Source organism: Epinephelus fuscoguttatus, linkage group LG20 (assembly GCF_011397635.1).
Source record: "Epinephelus fuscoguttatus linkage group LG20, E.fuscoguttatus.final_Chr_v1".
Lineage (NCBI taxonomy): Eukaryota > Metazoa > Chordata > Actinopteri > Perciformes > Serranidae > Epinephelus > Epinephelus fuscoguttatus.
In genome coordinates, this window is record NC_064771.1 from 5,515,532 (window position 1) to 5,541,497 (window position 25,966).

General features: G+C 38.9%; 1 protein-coding gene across 1 annotated transcript; it reads left to right on the forward strand.

Annotated features, from left to right (window-relative positions):
• Positions 1–157: 157 nt before the first annotated feature.
• Positions 158–24,809, forward strand: si:ch211-214e3.5 (zinc finger protein 518A). Its single transcript, XM_049563819.1, has 3 exons — positions 158–512; positions 8,605–8,683; positions 15,085–24,809. Exon 3 carries the CDS (start codon positions 15,105–15,107, stop codon positions 19,266–19,268), a length of 4,164 nt encoding a protein of 1,387 aa, XP_049419776.1. The 5' UTR covers positions 158–512; positions 8,605–8,683; positions 15,085–15,104; the 3' UTR covers positions 19,269–24,809.
• Positions 24,810–25,966: the final 1,157 nt, after the last annotated feature.

Below are 25,966 nucleotides of genomic sequence, written 5' to 3' on the forward strand. Positions count from 1 at the left end.
ATGACTACTTTATAGGGAGCAACAAAGGCATATCAGCCTACATGTAACGGATTCAATAGGAAATGGCGTATATCCGCCATTGCTGCTCATTGCTTCTTCTTCCACCTAGTAGCCTACACACACACACACACACACACACACACACACACACACACACGGGCAACGAATGACGTAGGGCTCATGCTGCGAACACACCGTCAGGTCCTTATGGGCGTCTGGTTAAACAGAATACATTTTCACTTCAAAGTTGTTTTAACTGTGTTTACTACGGGAAATATGCCCTTCGCGGCACTAGTTTGGTATTTGACAAGCAATACATATTCATCCGCTTCTACATGAGTGTCAAGAGCACATCAGTACCCGGATGGACTGTCATGGCCGCCGTCGCTGTGGATCCATAGAGAGGAGACGAGGAAGGGAAATGTTTCTGCTGTGTGTTTTTTCAACCCATACCTTCTTTTCATAATGTCGGACGTTGACGGGACGCCGCCTGAACTTCCATCGAGTTCATAGTAAGAAATAACACATTTTCTGCAACTTTAAATATCTTCGCGTGGGTGTGGACTTTATTTTGGTGTAAAATAACTGGTTATTAAACTCCACAGACACTAACATCATCGCGAACTTAAGCGGCTCCCATATTTTCCATGTGCCGATCATAAATTGCTACAGTGCATTAAAATATCGCTGCTTACATTGTGTAGTCTTTTGTTGCTGTCTGTCTACAGCCTTTAATTCTCCCACTGATGCAGCGTTCCCTCGCGTTTCCCTAAACTTAAGCGACTATTGAGCAAGTCACTCGAAGAAGTGAACAAATTAAATGTTTTTGAAAAGATGTCGAGTAGGAAGGTTAAGGCTGAGAGTCACATTTTTGCAACATGTTGTACTTGTGCCTGTGTTGTGTTACTGACGAAGAGTGGAATTGCAGTTAGGAGACGATGCAACTTTTCCTCTCATCCCTAAGCTTCGTTTCTATCTATCCCATCTCGATGGTGGGCCGGAGTAGCCTACCTGTATGCAGCCCAGGTGTTCACAAAAGTCCTGTCCAGGTTAACTACACTATTAGTTTCACATATCCAGTTTAAATAGAAGTAATAAAAGCTAAGTAGTAGCTGTATACTACTTGAGTTTGATTTGGATCGTATCAATTCCATGTTTTCAAGTATGTTAGTGGTATACCTGCTTAAAGTCAGCCTGAGTGTTTGTGAAGACAGTGTTGGCACAAATCACATTTTACTAGTCTTGAAGTAGCCAGTGCAGTTAAGTCATAAAATCATGGCAGCCATTTTTCCCCCAACATGGCTTCCTCACATCCACAGGGTTGACAGCTAAGACATATGAAGTTGGAAGGTCAAAACATTAATACTTTAGAAGTGTAATGTTGAATTAAGGTGGTAAAACCTGTAATCAGCACTCTAAGTCAGGGGTCGGCAACCTTTACTATCAAAAGAGCAAAATCTGTCTGGAGCTGCAAAACATATTTTAGCCTTATAATGAAGGAAGCACAGCCTACTAAGTCTTCAGTACTATTAGGCCTAAAATTCACATTCATTTATACGTTTAACTACCAGGTGGCTACTCTACAGTAAGCTGTTTATGATTATTTGGTAATTTAACTTTGGTGCTTTGGTGGCGAAGGCCAACATATCTCTCTATGCACTGTTACATTCCTTATTATCCTTAGAGACTTGTACCTCTTTGGATTTGGACTTAATAACTAGGCTAGGGCCAATGACGTGACATGCAGTTTTTAGGTCCAAAGCCTCTTATGTAATAAAAATAAGGAAAAAGTTCATTAAAAAACACATTTATTGAATCTGTTCATCTGTTTTATCAGGTGATATGAAAATGTACTTAGGGTTTTAAAAAGTCTAAGAATTATTTAACATTGCAGCCACACAGTGTCATACCAGATAACTGTCACTTGACACCTCATATAGTGAAATGCAAAAAAAAAAAAGCTACAAAAAGTGTTATAAATGAAATAAAACCTCAACTCTCTGTCACAGGCTTTATTGTGTGAGTGTTGCCAATTATATATTTATGTTACTATGTGTTGATATCACATAATATCACAATAGTGATCAATAGTGATGGCTTTGAGTGTAACTACTATTGTTATATTATGAGGCTAAGTTATTGTTTAGTTTTTTATTGTTTATTTAGTAAAAAAAAAAGCTTCACATGTCTCTTTAGTTACATTTCTAGTGGTATGCATAGATATTGATTTTTTTCAAAAATGTTGTATTTTCAAAAGAAGTGTATAACCTGTAGTTTATGTACACCTGAGGGTAAGAAAGAAGTAATGAGAAAATATGAATGATTTAGTACTATTCCATAACTCTGACTAAACCAAATCAAACTGACATCACTATTGCTAACACAACAAAAACAAAGAACATTTGTACCTGCCAACATCAGGCTGTGAAAAAGGGGGAGATATTCTGGGGTACTGTCGAATGGCCTACCCTCACCACCCCTATCCCCATATCACCATACACTACAGATGAACATAATAAATACAAGGATGTGAAAGTAAAATGACTTTTGATCAGTATTAAATTTATAGTTAACAGTAAGAGAGAGGGAAATTATGAACCCCAGTGTTACTGTGTCGTAACCTGGTGTATCAGTAAAGTGTATAAACTACACTGCAGAGTGGAGTCTCTGCTAAAAGAGACAAACAGTGACAGCTGACTCATATGAATGGATTGAATGTGCATCAGCAGGTCCGTGTTACATCTTGTGTATAAAATGTTTATATCGTCAAGCTGCAATTTCATAAACTCACTCAGGCGCTGTCTGACTGTTACACGACAGACTAGCCTACAACTACCAAGCAGAATAGGGATGTGCTTTTGATTCACCTCACACACTAGCACTCAACTCAGACAAACAAGTGGCTGTGTCTCACACACACATGCAGCCAGAGAGGTAACCATACAAATAATCGCTAACTGTAGCATCACATGGCTAGTGGTTTTTAATAATTTTAACAACAGAGTTGAGCCATTGGATGTAAGCCACTGCTGCTAATTAGCTCTTGCTAACCCTCTGGAGACGGTCCTTCAACGCGTGTCCAACCTCTGTCGGGCAGTCGGAGATCAGACTCTTTGCACAATCCTGTTGTCTTCCTCTGGAACTGTGAAAGATGTCCACGCAGCGCCATGTTTTGCCCTATAGACAGTGTTTTGCAGTTGTTGTTGTTGTTATTCTTCTCTATGTTGATTGGCGGCTCACAAGCCAAGTTTAAAGGTACATTCACTGTGTCAGCTGTGCAGATGCTGCCCTTGTTAAGTTAATGTAAGCAGTTTGGCCTTGTTTGTTCTTCTGAGAGGTCATAACAAAAGTCTGCGGCAGCTTTGTGACGTGTTCTTTAACTGCAGAACTGTTCACATCTGTGGTCCTATAATGATGATTCCCATTTTCCTCATAAGTTGAAAGTGTGTGCTGGTCAATCCTATTCAGCACAGGGTCTCCATGTTAAAGGGGCTCCACGTGAAATACAGAGTAGCCTATATGAGTTGTCTGCACATAGAATCTTTGAAAATATAATAAATCATAAAAAATATTGGGAAATGGGATACTTGCCAAATCTGTGAGACAGTGTAGACAGGAGACAATTCTATTTAAATGACAATTCATGTGAAAACACATAAGGTGTTTTCCAGTCAGGCAGGATAACACTGCGTTTCACCTAAAACACATAATTGATTTTGAGCTTGGAGCTTAGAAAACATTAAAGCATGATGCAAAGTACTGTAAAAGATTTTTATACATTTTTCAGCCATTAAATGTGTGTAAAGAACTTGAACAGGTAGGGTCACTTCTTAAATAATTGTTTTATTTCCTGAGCTCTAAATATCAATTGCTGCCTCACTTTAAGTTTGACAAGTATTATTGATTCAAAAAGTTTTTATATGATAATATTTTGAAAATTCATTAGCATTATCCCATCTCTGGTGTGTCACGATTTTTAATTAAAACACTTAAAATACATTGTTTGAAAGCACAGTTTTTGTTTGTAAAAAAGTAAAATCTTCATAGAAGCAAAGACCACTTTCATGTACAGTTTTTATCCTATTTTGATTTGTGGTCAACTTGAAAACCTTATGAGTTGCTGGGCTGCTAGGGATATTCAAGACTAGCCACCGCCATGGAGGCTTGGCAAAATGTAAAGTAAAAGGCGCCCGGCCATAGACGCACATTTTTCTTACAAAACCCAAAACCAGTGAAGTTGGCACGTTGTGTAAACCGTAAATAAAAACAGAATACAATGATTTGCAAATCCTTTTCAACCTATATTCAATTGAATACACTGCAAAGACAAGTTACTTTAATGTTCGAACAGGTAAACTTTGTAATTATTTGCAAATATTAGCTCATTTGGAATTTGATGCCTGCAATATGTTTCAAAAAAGCTGGCACAAGTGGCAAAAAAGACTGAGAAAGCGGAAGAATGCTCATCAAACACTTATTTGGAACATCCCACAGGTGAACGGGCTAATTGGGAACAGGTGGGTGCCATGATTGGGTATAAAAGCAGCTTCCCTGAAATGCTCAGTCATTCACAAACAAGGATGGGGCGAGGGTCACCACTTAGTGAACAAATGCGTGAGCTGATTGTCGAACAGTTTAAGAACAACATTCCTCAACGAGCTATTGCAAGAAATTTAGGGATTTCATCATCTACGGTCCGTAATATCGTCAAAAGGTTCAGAGAATCTGGAGAAATCACTGCACGTAGTTTACAAGGCCGAAAACCAACATTGAATGCCCGTGAAACTTCGATCCTCAGGCGGTACTGCATCAAAACCGACATCAGTGTGTAAAGGACATCACCACATGGGCTCAGGAACACTTCAGAAAACCACTGTCAGTAACTACAGTTCGCCGCTACATCTGCAAGTGCAAGTTAAAACTCTACAATGCAAAGCCATTTATCAACAGCACCCAGAAACGCCGCCGGCTTCGCTGGGCCCGAGCTCATCTAAGATGGACTGATGCAAAGTGGAAAAGTGTTCTGTGGTCTGACGAGTCCACATTTCAAATTGTTTTTGGAAACTGTGGACGTCGTGTCCTCCGGACCAAAGAGGAAAAGAACCATCCGAACTGTTATAGGCGCAAAGTTCAAAAGCCAGCATCTGTGATGGTATGGGGGTGTATTAGTGCCCAAGACGTGGGCAACTTACACATATGTGAAGGCACCATTAATGCTGCAAGGTACATACAGGTTTTGGAGCAACATATGTTGCCATCCAAGCAACGTCTTTTTCATGGACGCCCCTGCTTATTTCAGCAAGACAATGCCAAGCCACATTCTGCACGTGTTACAACAGCATGGCTCCATAGTAAAAGAGTGTGGGTACTAGACTGGCCTGCCTGTAGTCCAGACCTGTCTCCCATTGAAAATGTGTGGCGCATTATGAAGCGTAAAATACGACAACGGAGACCCCGGACTGTTGAACAACTTAAGCTGTACATCAAGCAAGAATGGGAAAGAGTTCCACCTGAAAAGCTTCAAAAATTGGTCTCCTCAGTTCCCAAACGTTTACTGAGTGTCGTTAAAAGGAAAGGCGATGTAACACAGTGGTAAAAAGGCCCCTGTGCCAACTTTTTTGCAATGTGTTGCTGCCTTTAAATTCTAAGTTAATGATTATTTGCAAAAAAAAAAAAAAAGTTTCTCAGTTTGAATATTAAAAGGATTTGCAAATCATTGTATTCTGTTTTTATCTACGATTTACATAACGTGCCAACTTCACTGGTTTTGGGTTTTGTAATTAAATGTTAAACATGGTTTTTATTCTGTGTATGGGCTACATATTTTTACAGGTGGAGAATGTAAGAGTCACTTAATACAACACTGATGATTGACAATTAAAAATGTAAAAATAACCATTATTCATTTTAATATAGTTTGTTGTCAAAACCACTGGGAGCCACTGAGGAGTGGGTGAAGTACCACATGTGGCTCTGGAGCCACAGGTTGCCTACCCCTGCTCTAGGTGTTAAGGCTTTTTTACCTCTATATCAGGTACATAATTGCACACACAGGAAATATTTCATAATAATAATAATAATTTCCATGCGTTGATTTTAAGTTGTCTCGATGCTGCCTCCATCACTATGTCATTGTTGGTTCAATAGAATTATGCCTATTCATTTATAAAGGTGTAAAAGTTATTCTGTTGGGTTCAAACAGATAAAAAAAAACCTTAAATACTAAAATGACTGCTCCACAAATATTACACTTTTAAAACCGCCATTTAACTAGTCTGCCATTATTGTTTGGTCAATGAAATGACAGAAGATTTAAAGAATGCCTGTTCTTGTTTCCTAAAGACAGTGTGATGTTATCACACTGCTTGTTTTGCATAACAGTCCACAAGCCAAAGATATTAAAGGGGAACTCCACCAGTTCCACCAAAGTGTGTTTCCAGGTGTTAGGAGTACTACTGCATATGTGGGGAAAAAAGTACTGTAAAGACTTAAGTGTCTCTAGAGAGAGCTCCTCCAGAGTTAGCTTGCAGTTCCTCATCTTTGCTGCAAGCTTTCATACTATGCAGAATCTCAGACCAAACTGTCGGCAGTTAGTTGCATTGTGGGTAATGTAGGTTTGAAAGATTTTGATAAGGAAAAGGGACAGGAAATAATCTGCTCAAAATTCATCCAAATTGCTCGGACACACAAACTTCCTGCAGTTATTTCATGCACTGTTTGGGTTAATTGTACAGTTTATCAGTTGGTCTCTACTGTTTTGGTTATTCATTGTATATAATATGATATACTCATAAGATATGTCAGGGGTCATCAGTTTACTCAGTGATAGAGAAGGAAAATGTTTGGAAACCACTGCATTCAAAAAGGAAAAGCAGCCAGTCCTCACAGTTGAGAAGCTTCAGCTTGGGAATGTTTTGTAGAAAACAGTGACTTAAAGGGGAACTATGACCATTTTCAAAATTCATGCATGTTATTCCTATGGTCTTAGACAGTTCAAAATATTAGTACATGTGAATGACAGTTTCCCAAATCCAAGAACCTTGCCATGAAAATAACATATTGGAATTCTCAACTTAGGCAGTGTTCCCCTCTTAAATGAGTAGTCACTCATCAAGTTTGTTGTTTAATGATTTTCTGTCAGTTGACTTATCAAGTAAGAGTTTCAGCTCCACATGTAACACTGCATTAGTTCTGTCATTAAAAGGATTGTGATCCTAAAAGCACTGCAGTTCTTGCACACTTAGAACACCTCTCACACTTCTCTTGTACAGGGTGTGTTCCTGTTTATGCTCTAATACTTCAACAGTTATAAATATGATTGATGCAAAGTAGGCTTAACCGATCTTGCTATCAGTGAAAAGCCGGCCTATAACCCATATATTTTAGAATTAACTTATTTATGTATTTTTATGTACACAGCACACACACGCAGACAAAAATACTACACTTAAAGAAGAAGAGTTCATCTTTGAAGTGACAAGGGCTGCAATAAGGATGGCCTACTAAAACATGTTGCCGAATTTCTTTTATTAGATGAATCAGATAGCCTGTAAAATATATATAGAAATAACAGGAAAAGATTTGTGTGTATGGCCAAAAATTTACAGTGACATGAAAATGAAGAAAAGTTGATTCTTACCTTGGAGATAATGAATTTAGCATGTTGTTTCTTAGTGAGGGTAAAATAGACAATCCATTGTTATTAATAGTATGGCAGGCTAATCGTTTTTTAGATGATTATATATTAAAGAGTTATGCAGTGTCTTTCACTTTTCCACCTGCAATTTGTGCTCAGGTAATTCCATTGAATCAAAAGGGAGTATGTGGAGTTTTCTTGTGAACAAAAGTTATATTTAAGTTATGTTTGAGCTCTAACAAATGTGGTTAATGCATTTCCTTCCTAATTATTTGCAAAGAGAATTTTCAATTGTAATCAAAGTATTTTAAATCTTGCATTGTTTCCATCCATGTTTACGAGCTTGCGTTCCTCTTCCCTGTCTTTGCTGATGCATTGCTGTGTTTCTTGGCTGTTGCTGCCACCTGTAGATCAGTGGAATAGTGTAAAACAGGAATGTGTATTGTGTCACCCACGTGCAGATATCAAAGGGTCCCACTCATTAAAGTCTGCTCCTATCACTAGAGGTGAAAAACTCCACAGAGCTCCTTTAGGTCCTGATAGCCTGAGCTGTTTCAATAGCAGATATCCCACCATCATAGCAAAGTTTTTGCCTCAAAGTTGTTTGTTTGTTTTTTGAGATCAGAGTAAAAAGAACACATTGTCTGTGGGTAAATCTGGAGCCCTACTCAGATTGAAATATTTCAGGGTGTGAAACATGTCACCAAAATTCTAAGTAGCCTATTCAAAGTCCAGCTAGTAACATGGGTCTCAGCAGTGTGGCATGAATAGCAGTGTTGACTGCTTTCTGTCGATAGGAGAGATTTTTATGTTATTCTCACATTTTTTGTTCAACAAGATGTTCTCCGCAAATACTTTTCTCAGGCACAATTTTCCATATTTAAGTCACGCACATGGTTAATAGTATTTAAACAGAAAGTTCAGCTCTGCAGCTTGAAAACCTGTAATTTTCTTGTTGTGTTTTACAGGCGCAGTGGCCACACTACAGACCCCTCTTCTTCAGACACAACATGCATTAATGTTTGAGTTTGTCCTCAAAAAGTACAGGTAATAACTGCTTATTAAATATACTTTTACCATTTATTCTTACTGCAGCAATAGAACTATATATTGAGTGTGGGCCTTAGAATCTGAAAAAAAAGTTGACCAGGTGGGTGGTGTTTTGGCACTTATTTACTGGCTTAGACACTATTAAAATTTACTACCCTGTAATTTTAAATTTGATTCAAGAATTATCATATGATTATTGTTGATTATTGTTATTAGTATGACCATTAGTGCTGTACATGTCCAGTGGTGTCTTGTACCACAGCACTGTGCAATATAAAGACATGACTGTAACTGTGACCTTTATTTATAGTTTCCTTATGGTTATGAGGGTCTGCTTTGGTCCCTAGTGACTTGAATGTCATCTTCCACCTTTTCTGCAAGGGTGTGCACAAACCCCTGTGCGGACGTATGTGTGTAGCCTATTTTTTATTATCCTGCAGATTTTACGCATAGCTAACACGTCGACAGCGGATACTCCAATCTCTTGTTCTACACTCTAATCTAGTCTGAAACACTGTGATCAAGCCAGTTAAGCTGCCATACCGCAGTGCTGGGTGTGGACTTGTCCCCTCAGTTGTACTGTTAATGGACCCATGTGTGCGTCCATGTGAGTGCAGTGTCTGCAGATGTTTAATGCAGATCGTATGTCCGTGCTGATAAAAGCAGTGGCAGTGTTTTGTATTGTAAAGTTGTAGCGAAAATGTATGTGTTTGCAGGGTTCCCGCGGTCATGGAAAACCCGTGAGGTCATGGAATTTCACTATCAAATTTTCCAGGCCTGGAAAATCATGGAATCAGTCAAAATTATTGAAAGTCTTGGAAAAGTCATGGAATTTAATTTTGTATTATGAGATTGTTACAGTAATCTTCCGTGTATAACTCTCTATGTAATGAAACGGCAAATTACTTTTTTTTTTTTTTTTTTTAAGCTCTTAACGTACCTTTAATATGTACCTGCATGACAACATTTTGTCTACCATCAGGAACGTTTCATTTTTTTCTCCCTGGGTTGGTCTCCCCCTTCCTGCATGCCAGCTAGCTAGTATTATATTTGAAGAGAGTTTGAATTTGATATGTTTGAAAAACGCCAGGCAAGTTGGGCTGGAAAAAAAATTATTTTCTTATGGGTCCTTGAAAAGTCATGGAGAAGTTTGAAAATTGTGGCCATGAAACTGTGTGCGAACCCTGTGTTTGGAAAGTACTGAGCTGGATATGACTGGATAAATGAGACTTGGACTACACTACAAGAGTTGTGTGAGTATTTGTCAACAGATGTTTTGATAAAATTATTGTTAAAAGTTTTCTTCACAGATTCATCAAAAGGTTGGGCCGTTTTGCTGGCCAGCTGCGAGTGTTTATACACACAGAGGCAGAATGGCGAGTTGATCCGAGGTGCCCACTTATCCGCCTCGAAGTGTAGTCGTATTGGCGGAACCCTTTTAGTTTAAATAGACCGAGGTGGCCTTCTGCAATGGGAAGGGCTGTTGAAGACTTGTGGGAGGAGCTGTTGATGACGCCGCACGTACGAGCCACTGGCGGTGGATAAACAGGAAACAGCTGATAGTAGGAATTAGAGAGCAGCTAGTTAGCAAGAGGGAAACGTAAACCTGGGGAGACAAGGCATTGCGTGCCCTCCTTGCCCTCGCAAAGGAAGAGGCCATTAATCATCAGATGACGGGGACGGTGAAGAACGGGCCGATTTATGAGAGAATCACCGCCTGACTATCACTGCCTGACTATCGCTGCCTGACTAGCCGCGGCTTATCTCCGACGTCACTGGTTACGTCACACGTTGAGCTACACGTTTTGTTGCTTGCTCACATCCCCCATTGCCCTGAAAAAGGCGCATTCTGTATAAACAAAATTAGGTAGGTGGCATTTCGCCGCACTCCCAGATTTTGTTTTTATACTGCCAATGCTGAAAAAAGACTGATTTTTGAAATTTGCACAGTTCCTGTCTAAAAAGGGCTATTGATATTGAAATGATTATTTTGTGGGTGAAGTGTTCTTTTAAACGTAGCTTTGCATATCTTGGTGGTTCTTCACAGTTGGGGTTTTCTTTTTTTCTCCTTCTTTTATTTGTCTTTTATTTTATATTTGATAAATCACAACAAAGACTTTGATGTCTTACCTTCAGAAGCAGCTGAGCACATTTCGAGCAAAGCTACTAGCTCAAAATAGAGGAAAGATAAGGGGTGAAGGTCACAGAGAACAATAAGCTGTCAATGTAATGTCATGAGAAGCTTGAGGCTTTAATGAGGCAAATGCATATGCAGTATCCTGTGTGTACACTGTATTGAAAAGCTTAGCATGAGAGCTAGAACAAGTCTGTAAGAAGTCAATTTGCATGCAAGTAGGGAAGAGAGACTGGAGTAATCTGATTGGTAGGATTTGTTTCCTCTAACCACTCTGATTGAGCCTTCAGTGACCAGGCAGCATACTTGTCAAGCAATGTGTGTCATTTCTGTCTGCACTGACGGTACTGGTATGCAAACTAGAGTGATTCTGTTTTGACTAAATGTCTCTCAGTATCTTATTTTGGCTTTTTTTTTGGGTGCTACAGATAACAACATTTTCTCTAAATCTGAGGGTCATTGGTGGGGGCACAGTGGGTTCTATATTCTGTATATTATATATAGGAAGTTAATTCCCTACTGAAGTATTTTAATGTTGCATGTGTTTAAGGTAATAGTTTATCCTCTGCTTCCTCTTTATTACAGCTTAAGTTTGTTTAAATGTAGCATATAATTAGGTGTGGACTGATTTACTGACCAGTATCACCAGCCAAATGTTATTACTTGTAGAAACGGAAATTGGTGAGTGTGTTCTTAAGAAAATGGGGGAGAAAGGGGTAAAAAGTGGATTTCTCCACTATGCTGTCAAACATTCTCTCTCCAGCCGTGAAGAAAAACCTTTCTCAAGCACGTAATTGCTGTGGGGGATAGATGGTCAGGCCTCTAGCACATAAACTGGACATTTGAAATTTTGCTAATTTACTTCCTCAATATTTAATGTTAAACTGACTCCAAAACACACTGGACAGTCATCAACTCCTCCTTCTGGAGTGTGCAGTCCTTAGACTGATTCTGAAAGTACAGAATAATACTTTTTTTTTAAAAAAAAAATACAAAGTCTGCGTGGGGTTTGAGTGCTTTTAGATACAAACAGGAGCAAATACAGGCTCCTCCTCATTTCCCAGACCAGTAACATAGATCATTAGCCATTAGCACTTGATGACTGTATATTACCTTGACCTTACATTATATACATTTGTACACAACACTTTTGATTTCAGTATGGTTTTTTTTTCTTCGGGGGTTCCACCTTCACCCCCAACTGAGACAAATAAATGTCTCTGCATTTAGGAATTGTAGCCTGCATCAGAGCTTTCTTTAATATTTTGTCCTGTGATGTCTTATATAATGTCCATGAAATAAAAGGTGTTTATAGCCCCTTTCCTACTGCACAAAAAAACACTAACACCTGTTAATATCTGTCTTTTGTATGTAATGGGAAAGGTAACAATCGATATTCACATCCAGGTCAAATGATTCTGCAGTAGTCACAGGTATTTATTGGCTCTGGCTCCAGTCAGCAGTATTGGAAATACAACACTCAGGTGAAAGTGCTAATTTTAGCCCCTTGACCGGCAAGATACAGTACCGCGCCATGACAGAATACCATCAGTCTCCACCCAAGCAGCACTCAAACATTGTTTCAAATTAGTCTGCACCAGGTTTGAAAGAGAGACTGAATAAGTAAGCGCTGTGTGTGTGTGTGTGTGTGTGTGTGTGTGTGTGTGTGTGTGTGTGTGTGTGTGTGTGTGTGTGTGTGTGTGTGTGTGTGTGTGTGTGTGTATATGTGTACATAAAAAGTAACAACCATAAAATTTTTCTCCGGCCTCCATGCTTCTTTCTTTTTACTAATCTGTTTTCGGGCCTGTCTGTGATGCAGATCGACAGGCCTTTCTGTGATGTTGAATGTGACGCACCAGGAAAAAAAAACAAGCATGCTTTTCTACTGGCAGTGGGAATGGAATGAGTCCGTCACCTATTTTTAGCAGGTTTTCCCATGTCAAAAAAAGCCATGAAGGTGTGCTAAGTTTGGTGGAAAAGGGGTGTAAGGCTAGTCCTTACTGCAGTATTTAAAGTCTTTAGGGGACAATTCAGATTTTGTTTAGTTTGTGCAGTTGGACAATCAGGGATTAAAATGACACATTCTATAGATTCTGCTAACAAAGGTATGCCATGTGAATGTTCACAGTAAGCAGTAATGGTAAAAGATCGACAAACAGGCCGACTGTTATTAACACATTGTTCTTTGGCCCTTTATTCATGTGTAACTAAATGCTAGGTTTTATCCATACATAAATGTGTTAGTAAGTGCATAATTGTTGGCTGAACATTGTTACTAACCTGGTAGGATAGAGGTCTCATTGTGGCAGAACACAGTTTGCCTTCTCAGGGTCCCCACAGGTCTTGAAATCTTGAAAGTTTGTGAGTTTGAGGGGGGAAAAATAAAGACCTTGAAAGTTTATGTAAACAGTCATGGGTCAGTGAAAGTGTTTGCATTCATGTATTTTGTGCAAGATTAGTAATTAAAGTTCTTTTGATGCTATCTGCCATCACTGTAACACAGGACAATATAAAAGTGATAAGACACATTTTTACAATTTGGCATAAAAGTCCACTTGGACTCAGTGATAAATGAACTAGATCAAAGGTCAAGGTCACTGTGACCTTGTGCCCATCTTATTCTCATGAATGCAATATCTAAAGAAGGCCTTGAGGGAATTTCATTAAATTTGGCACAAACGTCACTTAGGCTCACAATGAACTGATTAGAATTTGGTGATCAAAAGTGACTGTGACCTCAAAACATGTTTTTGATCATAACTCAAGAATTCATACGCTAATTATGACCACATTTCACAAAAACACCTAACAGGATAAAATGAGGAAGTGATGACGTTTTATATCTAAAACGTCAAAGGTCAGCTTTGTAAGGTTCTGCAAAAATATGTTTCATCATTCAGTGCCATAATTCAGGAACAGAAGGGGAGACATTTAGTCAGATACTGAATTGATGACACTCTTCTTGAGTGCCCATCTTGAAACTGTGCTGATTGTATAGATATTTTTGTGCTGCCAGTTTTAAGATGTGTGTGAATCATCCATAAAACAGCAAGGTGGTATTTCTAGTTTTACTTGTCTGTGAGCTTCAATCAAGTCTGCTACACTGTAAAAAATCCCAAGTTGACTAAACTTAAAATAATTTGTAACCTCGCTGCCTTAAAATTTTGATTAAGTCTAGCAAATTATTTCAGATAATTGCAACTCATAACTAAGTTTCTCCAACTTAAAAGACCCAGTTGACATGACTTACTGCTTTGTTCTGTGAACTTTATTTTTTTAGTGAAATAAACAAATATTTTTGTTGTATCAACAATGGAACTCAGGTAATCTCTACTCACTTTTGATTCAGGCTAACAAATTATTTAAGGTAATTTCAACTCACAACTAAGTTGAAATGACTTGAAATAATTTGTTAGCCTGATTTAACATTTCAAACACTTTAAAACATCTTTTTAAATCATTAACATATCTCTAAAAAAAGAAAAACAATACGACAGACTGTGTGTGTTTCTGTGGGATATTTGTGTATGGCTGTGTGTGTGTGTGTGTGTGTGTGAGAGGGACCATCACGAGCAGCGAGAGCAGTTGTTACAGTTATACCACTGAGAATATTTATAATGAGAAGTATACTTCTCATTAAAAATATTCTCAGTGGTATAACTGTAATTAACCTTTATCCATGTCTCAAATTATGCTATGTTGGGTCATTGAAATTTATGGGAAATGGGCCAGAGAAATCCTTGTAAAGTTCTTCAATTAAATGTTTAAGAAGGTGTGAGAACCCTGACATTTTCCATTTCACTGAGCTACTTCTAAGATGTACAAATCAAAGCCTTTGAGTTGGTAACATTCTCGTTTTTTTTGTTGTTGTTGTTTTTTAATGGTATACAAACCTGCTGTATTTCATATTATGAGCAACTTAGGCAAATCCTTTTTACCTGAATGTTAATGTTTTATTTAATATAGGTTTATTTATTTCTTGTAATGTTAGGAGAGATAGTCTTTATTTCAAGGTGGCCCACCACCACTTAAATGCTGCAGCAAAACCCATGTGGTCTGCTTGAGCGGGCGTGAAATCATCAGCAACCTGATCACCAATGGCCGAGTATCTTTGAAAAAAGGGATTGTCATGTATCATTGGAAAAGTGCACTGTAACACATTGTGTTGTTTTTCTGCTTTACAGCAATGTTAAATGCATTTAGAGTAAGTGGGATCCTTCTGCTTGTACTAATGAAAAACACAATTTGTTTACTTCTCTTACAGATATCTGTAGATTTACAACTATGGAAGAAGACCTCACAATACCTCACGATTCTGCCAAAAACTGCAACATTTCAGTAATAGGGGATGAAAAAGAAAAGGTAAAAGACTTTGTTTATAAGCATTTCAGAGAAGTGGCAGATGGGTCACTCTTCAATAATGCAGAAGAATCTTCCATTAAGGAACATGGGAGTTCTGCCAAGAAAGAGAAACAAACACTCAATAAAGCCCATTGTAAAAATCAGCAGGGGGCTGTTTTCTCCGGAAAGATTCTGAGTTTTGGATGCTCAGTGTGTAAAGATGATTCCACATATAGCCCCAATGATCTCCTTAAACATTTTCGAGCAGCCCATAAAGGAACCCTTCCTACATACCCATGTGACCTGTGCGGTTTTGTCACAAATGAGTTCCCTGCTCTTCAACGCCATCGGATTGAGCACAGGAATACCCTGGTTACCTGTGAGCTATGCGACAATGATGTTCAGTACTCTCTGCTTTTGCTTACCAGACACTACATCATGTGTCACAGTCTAAACGGGCAGTTTAACTGTGACTGGTGTGACTTTACAACTGTGGATGCAGGTACATTCGTCCAACACATCCATCATCATAATGAGAGTCCATGGAAGTGTTCAAAATGCAGACATATCAGCTCAAACGAAGAGGATCACCAGAAGCATATGAAAGCTCACTCGGGTACTTTCCCCTTCACTTGTCAGTTTTGTGGATATGGTGCAGCAAGAAGCGAGTATCTTAAAAAGCACATGGCAGCTGTTCACAAAGAGGAGGCTGAGAGAAGGAATGTATGGAAGAGTATAGAGGACAGTGGGAATTCAGCATCTGCAACCTTAAAACTTTTCATGAAAAAGAGTACTGAAGCACAGGAAGCTCAGAGGATATCGAAACTGAACTGTCTTTCTGGGAGTTTACCAAACCAAAATGGCAGGCTAATCAAACCAGAGAAATCCCTTGAGGAGACCCACCACTTTGTGGATGGGACTGTAGCAAAAAAGGACAACAAAAATTGGAGCAAAGGTTCTCATAATACAGAGCAGTCAATGCCAGTAATGTTACAGGAATGTGACAACTCTGCAAGTTCTGATGTCGCAAGTCACACCAGTCCTAATGGACTGACTGTTCTGATGGTTAAGAACAAAATCTCTCTTCCCCCCAACTGTACAACCAAAGTAATGGGATTCAAGATGGTTGATGGCAAAAAACATTTAGTTCTCAAAGTAATACCAACAGCAAAGCAAGATTCATCCACTCAGAACCATTCCTTGGTTGAAGATGTGGGCTCCTCAGCACCAAATCCTGTGCAGTATAAAAGCAAAATCTCTAATGAGAATGGGGAGTTCTCTGATAGCAAGAATTCAACATCACATTGCTTTGCTCTTTCACCAAGAACTGGATCTTGCATACAGATGGAACAAGATGATATTATGGCAGTAAAAGTAAAGATTGAGGAGGAAGAAACTTCTGTTTGCAACCTTGATTCCACCCCACCTAGAAATGATGTTGGGGAGCAAACTAATCCTTTACTAATTGGGTCTTCAACTTGTGCAGATACGTTATATCCTGTGACAAATGAGTTTGATCATGTGGGTGACCAAAGTCACCAAAGTCAAACGACCTGCTCACAAAGAAGTAAGTTTGATCATAATTCAGTCTCTGCGACATTTAACTCTAATGCAACCTCCCATAGTGGTTCTCAAATCAGCAATACTTCAACAGTGTGTGCTGGTAAGGTCAGTGGTTTATCTTCACCTTCAAAAGTTGCTCAGGAGACATTGCTTTCCAGACAAGTCTCCAAAGAAACCATTGAAAACTGTGGGGCTGCAGATGAGTTATTAATGACTGATACAGAAGCAGGCAAACTCATTGACCAACACAGAGGGAACTCTCCCTGTAACACTAAAGAAAACAATGACCAATCTTCTCAGAGTACTCCAGAAAAGACTGATAGGGTTAGACCAGAGACTGAACAGAAAAGCAGCCAGCATCTTAAACACCTTTCCATGAATGCAGTACCATCAGACTCATCCACACCCACTTCAGGTAGCTGCAGAGAAAGTGCTGTGGGCTCAGAAAATTGCACACAAAATTCACCAAACCAAGGAGTATTTACTTTTCACAACTACTCTAAGGAAACATTTGGCACTTCACCTAACACTCCCCAAAACTTTGACAATATGTCTGAACATTCGCTAGACAAAGAAAGTATTTGTGAATCATCACAGTTTAGCTTGACATTGGCAGAGTCTCCAGAACCATTCACAGAAAGTGGCAATGGAGAAGACTCTACTCAAGAAAAGATATTGGATAGTGACATTGAGGTTGAGGGATGCATAGCTAGTGTTGACGATCCTGCCACTGAAGATGAAAATCCTGATTCAGTGCTCCAAGACTTCAATATTATTAAAATTGAGGAGGACAGCATTCCTATATCTAACAAACAGTCCGAAACAAAGAGTAGTTCAACTCTCTTGGGCAGTTTTGTGGAGGAACATTCAGATGCAATCATTACCCAACAACTTAATAAGGAAAGAGTTGGGTCTTCAAGTGCAAGTAATGATTCTTTGAAACAAACAAAAACGACTCTACGAATTCTTCAGTTGCCAGAGGGCAAGCAGTCAGTACTCTTAAGAACTTCGGAGAATCGTTTTGCCGTGCCGATGCAGGTCAAGGCCACTCCTGGTTTCAAACTGATAACAAATTCTGCAAATCCTCAGATCAATGTATCTTATATGAAGCCAGGGGCAGAAAGATCAAGTAACCCTACTGGAGTAACCCTCACTCCAAACAGCAGGAGGATAGGTGTATCAGCACCAAATCCAGGAGCTGATGAAAAAGGGAAAACACTTCTCTCTGCTGTTCAACCAGGTGTTAGCACCACCTCAAATCACTACTTTATCAACAGCCCAGGATTTAAGGGTCCTGTACTTCTTTCAAGCACACCACATAATACACCTACAGACAAAACGGCAAAGACACAGCAGACTTGCTACTTGGTACAAAGGTCTGTTCCATTTGTTCAGAGCCCCAGTGCTCCTGGCCTCAGACTGGCAAGTACACAACTCCCACTGAGCTCACGGCCAGTTGTGGCCATGCCTGTGAGCACTGCAGACAAACCTAACACTTTGCAATCCGGTCGCCAGGCATTTTTGCTGCGATACATTTCTCCACCCAAATCACGCTTACTATTAAACAACCAAGATGCAAAGACTGGGACTCAGTGTAGCCAATCCAGTGAAAGTACTGGAAACAAAGTCATATTTAAAATAGTCACTCCTACTGGTAGCCTTCTTACAAGTGGTGCTCCCACCTCAAGCAGTCAACCTTTGTTTTTGGCCACCAGACCTCAGACCCAGTGTTTTCTGGTGTCATCGAACAAAACAAATGCAAATGCCTCCAGTGGAGTGAAGAAATTGATCACCATCCAAAACACTGCACAGAAAGATGTCAAGGAATCTTGCATTTCATCCTCTCAAATGAATGTAAAGGTACAGTCAAGTGAAGCAGAGAAACCTATCCTAGCCCCAAGGCCAATTCGGCCTCCAAGCCAAAGGAAAAGGCGCAGGAAACCATTGTTTGACGAGCTCCCAGCAACGATGCACAAAGCTAGAAGACTGACAAATAAAATACTGACTGAGAAAGAGACTACTGTGTTATGGAAGCCTGTAGCCAAAGAAGTTGAAAGGACACTAAGGCTTGCCCCATTCAGTTCTCTGCAGCAGGTCAAATGCCCTCGTAGATACCAACCTGTAGTGGTGCTCAATCATCCAGATGCTGACATTCCCGAAGTGGCCAATATCATGAAGGTAGTTAACAGATACAAAGGTGCTGTTACTAAGGTCTCTCTGTCTCAGAAAACAATCCAAGCACTCTCTGAGCTTGGTGCTCTATGGGAGAATTCCTTGACCAAAGACCAATTGTCTCCCAGCGATGATCCAAGACCCCGGCCAGTACAGAGTTCTGTCCGAGAGCGATTCCTCCTGAAACTGAAGTTGAGGAAAAAAAGCAAAAAAAAGTATGAGGTCGTGAAAACTCGATCAGGTGGTAGACAGGAGCCCATGGTGTTTGACTGCTGGTTCTGTGGTCGGCTCTTCAACAGCCAAGAAGATTGGATTGGTCACGGTCAGCGCCACCTCATGGAGGCAACTAGAGACTGGAATAAACTGTTCTAAAAATGTTCCATCATCTCGTATGGGGTGATATTCTGTCCTTTTTGAGGTGAAACAAATCGTTGAAGTTGTATATTTTTTAATGACCTTCCACTATACGTTTGTTCAATTTCTGTTCCTGTAAATACATATTCTTAAGTAAATCATAGTTTATCTTTTCATAGGTGCATATTCTGATAAATTATGTACTGCAAGCATGATTTATATCATGCATGCACAGGTCAAATTGAACTGTGAAAATGGTACACTGTAATTAGGAGTTGTGGTAGGAGCACTAGCTTAGAGAAAGGGGACAATATCAGCAAAGGTTGTATGTAGAGTTGGATTAAATTACTCAGGTGATTTCCTATTAATCTGGTTTGTCATTTTTACTCATGAATTTCAAATAAGCAGAGGCCTAGATTAAGGGACTTTTGTATCTTCTTTTATTATCCTGCACATGAGGACAGGGAACTATTTGTATAGCTTAACTCTAACGCTTGTAGACAGATTCCTTTGTTTTGTGCATGTGATAAAAAACTGTTCTGGTCCAAATTATTCCTTTTTTGTATAATGTTTTAATTGAGGGGGGTATAATTTTACTCTATTCTATTTTCAGGATTAGTTCACAGTTTCTGTCAAGGATTTTGTCAATGTGCAGCATGCGCTTGTCATAACTAGAACTGAGATTTTTCAAGGTAATCTCTTAAGTCTGCCAGGTGTTGCAAACAGATAGATGGTTTTATCGATTATTTTTTTTGCTGAGAGTGGAAATCCTTTTCTCTGTTAAACATAGCTCTCTGTCAGTACTTGAGACTTGAGATATCAGTACTATCAGCCCATTTTACGCCCTATGCAGTTTCCATGCAACAATATTTTTGCTGTCCACAACTCAGACTGTTTACTTGTGCTCATGTTTTGAATCCACTGATCTCTGAGTTTACTGTAAAATCTCAAAATTCCCACAAATTTGCTGTCAGATTTTTTTTTGTGGGTTGCAATGTTTGTTCATTTAAGAAGATCATGGTACAGGAAGGTAACATCAAGAAAGACTGAATATGAAAATCTGTCAGAAACAACATAGACAAGTTACAGTCAGTTGTCATCCCAGGGCTCATCAGTAAAATTTGGCATCTGCTTCCAAAACTTTAAAATGCCAAAATTAGCAAAATTTGGATTTGTAAAGATTGAGTAACTATACCCCATATGTCAATAGTAAGTATCAACAATGGTTAAGGCAGGGCTGCAACTATTTTTACTATTGATTAATCTATTTTATCGTCTTGATTAATCACTTAATCATTTGTAGCCTGGTAAGACCATCCTGATGACTTGAGCTCAACACTCTGTTTTGCTCTGTGTAAAATCCAAATAGCGCCAACCACAGAACCACACTGTACTTGACAACATTAACAGCCATTTAGGGACTGTGTTTTAGTTGATGACATAAAGTGCTGGCCTCAGCTTGCAGAACGGTAATGGCGGCTCACGAAGCAACAAGCCATCTCTAACATGAGTAGAGTAAACACAGTATTAAATGAAATTATTATAGAAATAGAGTCAATAGAAACATTTAAACAAGGACAATAGTTTGCACTCGTGGAGTTTCTCAGAGGAAAAGATGTTTTCACAGTTCTTCCAACTGGATTTAGCAAAAGCTTGATTTATCAACTGGCTCCCTTGGTGATGATGATGTTCCCCAGGGTTTTAATATGCTGATTGGCTGAAAGAGTTTGTTTGTCAAGGCAAGTACTCCCACCCACTGAAAGTGTTTGAGGTGGTAGCGAGACCAGACTGATACAGAGAGCGAAACAGAATGTTGAGTTCACACCATCAGGATGGTTTTACCAGGCTAAATCATTTAGTCTATCAAATATCAGAATACAGCGAAAAGATCAAGGTGACATCATCAGATGTCTTTCTTTTGTCTGATAATCAGGCTATTTTCACGTAATACAGGGAAAAGCAGCTAATCATCAATTTTATAAGCTGGAACGAGGTAGTGTTTGGAAGTTATGCTTGAAAAATGACAATTTATTTATTGTCAAAATAGTTGCAGATTATTTTATTATCGATCAGGTGGACTAATCAAATTCTTCAATACAAGCAGATATTAAAATGAGTCTCCAAAAATAATATGACAGGTTTCCAATTGTTTTTGGTTTTCACTATTGTTATTTAATTGTTGAGATACTACTACTATATCAACCTCAACACTTGTCACTGCAGATATTTCGCATTAAAAGCCTGTTGGTAAAGGGAGGAATTATGTCCTTTAAGCCACTGTAAAGCTGGCTGGGCAGCCAATAATGTTGAGCCCTGTGTTACTATACTACCATCCTGAACACGATAACTAATTTTTAGACACTTGGAACACTACACACACTACTACACACTTTGGGAAATGGAAACATTGGACCTGTGTTACTGCTGGTAGTGCTGATCGAAATAAGGATAAAGGTTGTTTTTATAATGGCAGGGGTTGGCTGGATCACCCCAGAAGTACAAAATGTGATCACAGAGAAATTTTAAACTTTACAGGAATAGATGAGGGTTTATATAGAAATGTGCAAAGCATGATTCAACATCAGTTTGACACAGAACAAAATGCACATACTGACCCCAGATAAAATCACAGATAAAGGCCTTTACATACCTTTAAACTGTTATTGGTTCAATGAAAGGTTTCTTAATATCAGATACTTTCAGAGGTGATGTGATTTTTACCGTCACATTTGTTTTTTATGCTCTGTAGACATTTAAGTGTAGTAGGAGCCCTGAACGTAACCCATGTGTTTGGACTTTCACGTGTTATTGCATTTATGTTGTACTGTAAACCTGCTCACTGGCATCATCAGGTCCAGTCTGTTGTACATACATTTGTTTTAATGTTACAGTTGACGCTTTTTTTCATCACAACAAGACATTTACTTTCTTCTTGGGTTTTAATGATTGTATTACATTATGATGGAACTGTGGAATTAATGTTTTCTTCCGTTCAATATGCAAACATGACTGAACAATGCAAGCCATGCTAATGTTTTTATACTTTCAAAATGGTTCTAAAACAGCCAGCCTCCAATTACTGAAGTTCTGACCTCAGCAGGGGCCGCTTTTCACCAGCATTTGCTAAAAGTTCATTTTAATCAAGTGCTCAAATCAACAATGGGCATTTTATTCCACACTAGCTCAATTCCTTGAAATCATTTCCCATAAAACTAAAACTATGGCATGAGTAGCAGCATTCCACTCATATTTGTGACTTACCTATGGAACCAAACAAGCATTCAACTTTTACTCACTTCACGGGGTATTTTCACAAGCTCTTCTTTAAGGATTCGGTCAGCATTTTTGGGAAATGCGCTCCCTGCCTTTTTTTCCCCCTGGAGAGTGAGATCAGGAGATTGACATGTATGTGTTAACTTTCACAGAGCTGTAGTCAGGATGTGGTTAGCCTAGCATAACAGGTTTGAAGCTAGCCTGGCCTTCTCCAAAGTCAAAAATACACCAACCAGCACCTCACTGATCAGCATGCTTTATCTTCAGACAAAGCCAGGCTAGCTGTTTTTCCTTGTCTCTAGTCTTTATGTTAAGCTAGGCTAACCACGTGCTGACTCAAGATCCATACGGAACACGCATACTGAAAATTGATGCCCATCTTCTCAACTCACTCTTGTAAAGAAAGCATAATTTTATGAAATGTTGAACTATTCCTTTATCAAACCAGCCTAGCCCACTACAGAAAGCCAACTTGGTAAAAATGTCCAGCACAGTCTGACAGAATTTGTTTTGAAATGCAAACAACCTCTTAACACATTATGTGGAGGTGGGCAACAAATGTGTTAAAATGTGCAGGCAACATGAAAACAATGCCAGTGTAAAATCTATTATGAATGGTCGCAGTTTCACACATATTAACATGGTTAAAATTCTGAAATGGTGGCAGTTTCGTTAGGTTTAATGAAAGAAAAACACTTAGGTCTAGAGAACAAAAAATACTTAGCTAAGTTTGGAGAAAGATCATGGTTTTGGTTTAGGTAACTACGTATGGGATGTAAGTGACAAAAACGTAATTAGTTTGGGTAGTTACATAAACTACCTACATAAAATGCTTTGCATTTTTCGGTAAAGTCACATAACTATGTTGACTTTTCGTCCCACAGGGGACACAAGCAGTGGTCTCCTGCTTGAAAGTTTGTTTGACCCATCCACCACCACTCCCAGCTGCCCTACAGGGACTTCCTTGCTCTTTATACTTAATTCTTGCATTCATTATGATAAAAGATCCTCACTGACTTTGCATTGGCATTGTTGTCATGTTGCCAGCACGTAATTTTAACACATTTCATCCCCACTACCACGTAATGCATTTCTAACATTTCATGTATTTCCATGAGACAATGCTGTAATATCCCTTATCCAGGACAAACCATCCTGTTTGGTGTAGGTGTAATAACATCCCAACTCACATAAATGCTATTTAAAATGTACCCTTCTTTACAATCCAAGGTGAATTTGCGAGTGAATAATTGTCAAATTTCTGTACAGTTCTTGTTTATGAGGGAAAAATGATGACTTGACGTTTAGCCTGCAAAATGTCCAGCATCACAAGGTTCAGTGTTCAAGTGGTTGGCATTTTTCTTGTTAAACCGTTTTTTGGGCTACAATATAAATACTGCTTACATACTGTAGTGTACTGTAAGGTAAAATAACAGGAGACAATGTAACAGAGGTTTGTAATGTTATATGTTTTGTTTTGTTTTTTTTTTCATTGCAATCATGTTGGGGGATGTTCAGTTGTTGATTTTTTTTTCTTTCAATATTTAAACTGGAATTTCTGTATCTTGACATAACAATTTTCAGTTTTGGGATAGGATTATAAAAGGGGCTGATGAAAATGTTTTAACAGCCCACTTTTCTTGTTGATTTTGTAGCCCAGTCCCCCTCAGACAGACAGCTTGAACTGATCCCAGCTAAAATGATACAAACACCAAATGAACTCAAGGTCTTCATTCATTTTGTTTCAGATGGCTTTATGTTTGTTTCTTAACGGTTTCATATATATGATGGAAATGCACAGTGTGAGAACAGTCCTCCTTCTTCACTGCTCCAGGCCAAAGAACCATTTGGTTTTATCAGAACATTTTAAAAGCAAGTGTTGATGGGATGTCTGACTGTACACACGAGTTCTCCACTGTGATAATTACAAACCACTTGTTACATTGGGACACACTACTAGATCAGCATACTTTGTCAGTTGTATGAGCCCAAAACAAAAAGTGAAATTGAAATCCATGTTTTATATAAAGACACTTTGTACAGTTCAGCCTTCTGCCCCTCGCCCTCTACTCAACAACAAATTACGTATTAGGTTTGAACCCTTAAATGCTGAACTCATCATGTACAGTAAACTGTTCCTGTCCAGCAGGCCATTCAACTCTTACTGAATCTTTCCTCATGCTAAGTGCCTCAAATGTCGTTTGGCAGGTTGACAATGTGTACTGTATTCTTTTGTTCAATTTAGTGGTTCACTCTCCTCTAATAAATGTACATACCTTATGGAAACAATGTGGTGGGTTCATGTTGCTGTTGAGTTCTGACGACACCTGCAGATTTACACTCTGGATCAATGCTGAAAACTGTGAAAAATAATAATAATGATGATAATAATAATAATAATAATAATAATAATGGTGAAATAATGAAGAGGCCTGCCCCTCTACTGCATGTCTGATGGTGATGATGCTGAAAAGATCCACATGAGGGCAGCACAGAACAATATGTTACAGGCTATTCCTGAATTTTATCCAGCAGAAAAATCTTTCACTTTATACCATAACTTTAGTTTCAGGTGAACCTAAATCAGAAACCTAAAGCATTATTGAAAGTGAACTGGCCTCTTTGGAGTAATGAGTAAGCTTGACTTGAAACCATATACTAGTATCATTTACTAAAAAGAGATGACTGTAAGATCAGTTTCTGTTATTATGTGCCTCTTATAGAGTGGATGTATAAGTCTACACACCCCTGTTAAAATGCTTAACCCCAAATAAAGTTCAGCTGTCCTAGTAGGATAGTCCTGACATTGACTTACATGTATCTTTTAGCAGAAGCCATGGTCTATAAAGAGCTTACAAAGCATCAGTGAGATCTCATCGTTGAAAGGTATCAGGATAAGGGTACAAAACAATTTCCACAGCATTGGATATACCATGGAGCACAGTGAAGTCAGTCATCAACAAGTAGAAAAAATATTGAACAACAATGACGCTACCAAGAACTGGACATCCCTCCAATATTGATGAAAAACAGACGAAACAGGTCAGGGAGGCGGCCAAGAGGCCTACAGCGACACTGAAGGAGCTGCAGGAATTTCTGGCAAGTACTGGTTGTGTACTACATGTGACAATAATCTCCTGTATTCTGTATGTTTGGACCTTGGGGTAGGGTCGCAAGATGGAAGCCTTTCTTACAAAGAAAAAAATCCAAGCTCTGCTAAATTTAGCAAAAAAACAAACAAACAAAAAACCCATTAAATCTCCCAAAAGCATGTGAGAAAATGTGCTATGGTCTGATGAAACCAAGGTCAATTTTTTTGACCATAATTCCAAAAGGTATGTCTGGTGCCAAAACAACACTGCATCACCAAAAGAACACCATACCCACAGTGAAGCATAGTGATGGCAGCATCATGCTTTGGGGTTGTTTTTCTTCAGCTGGAG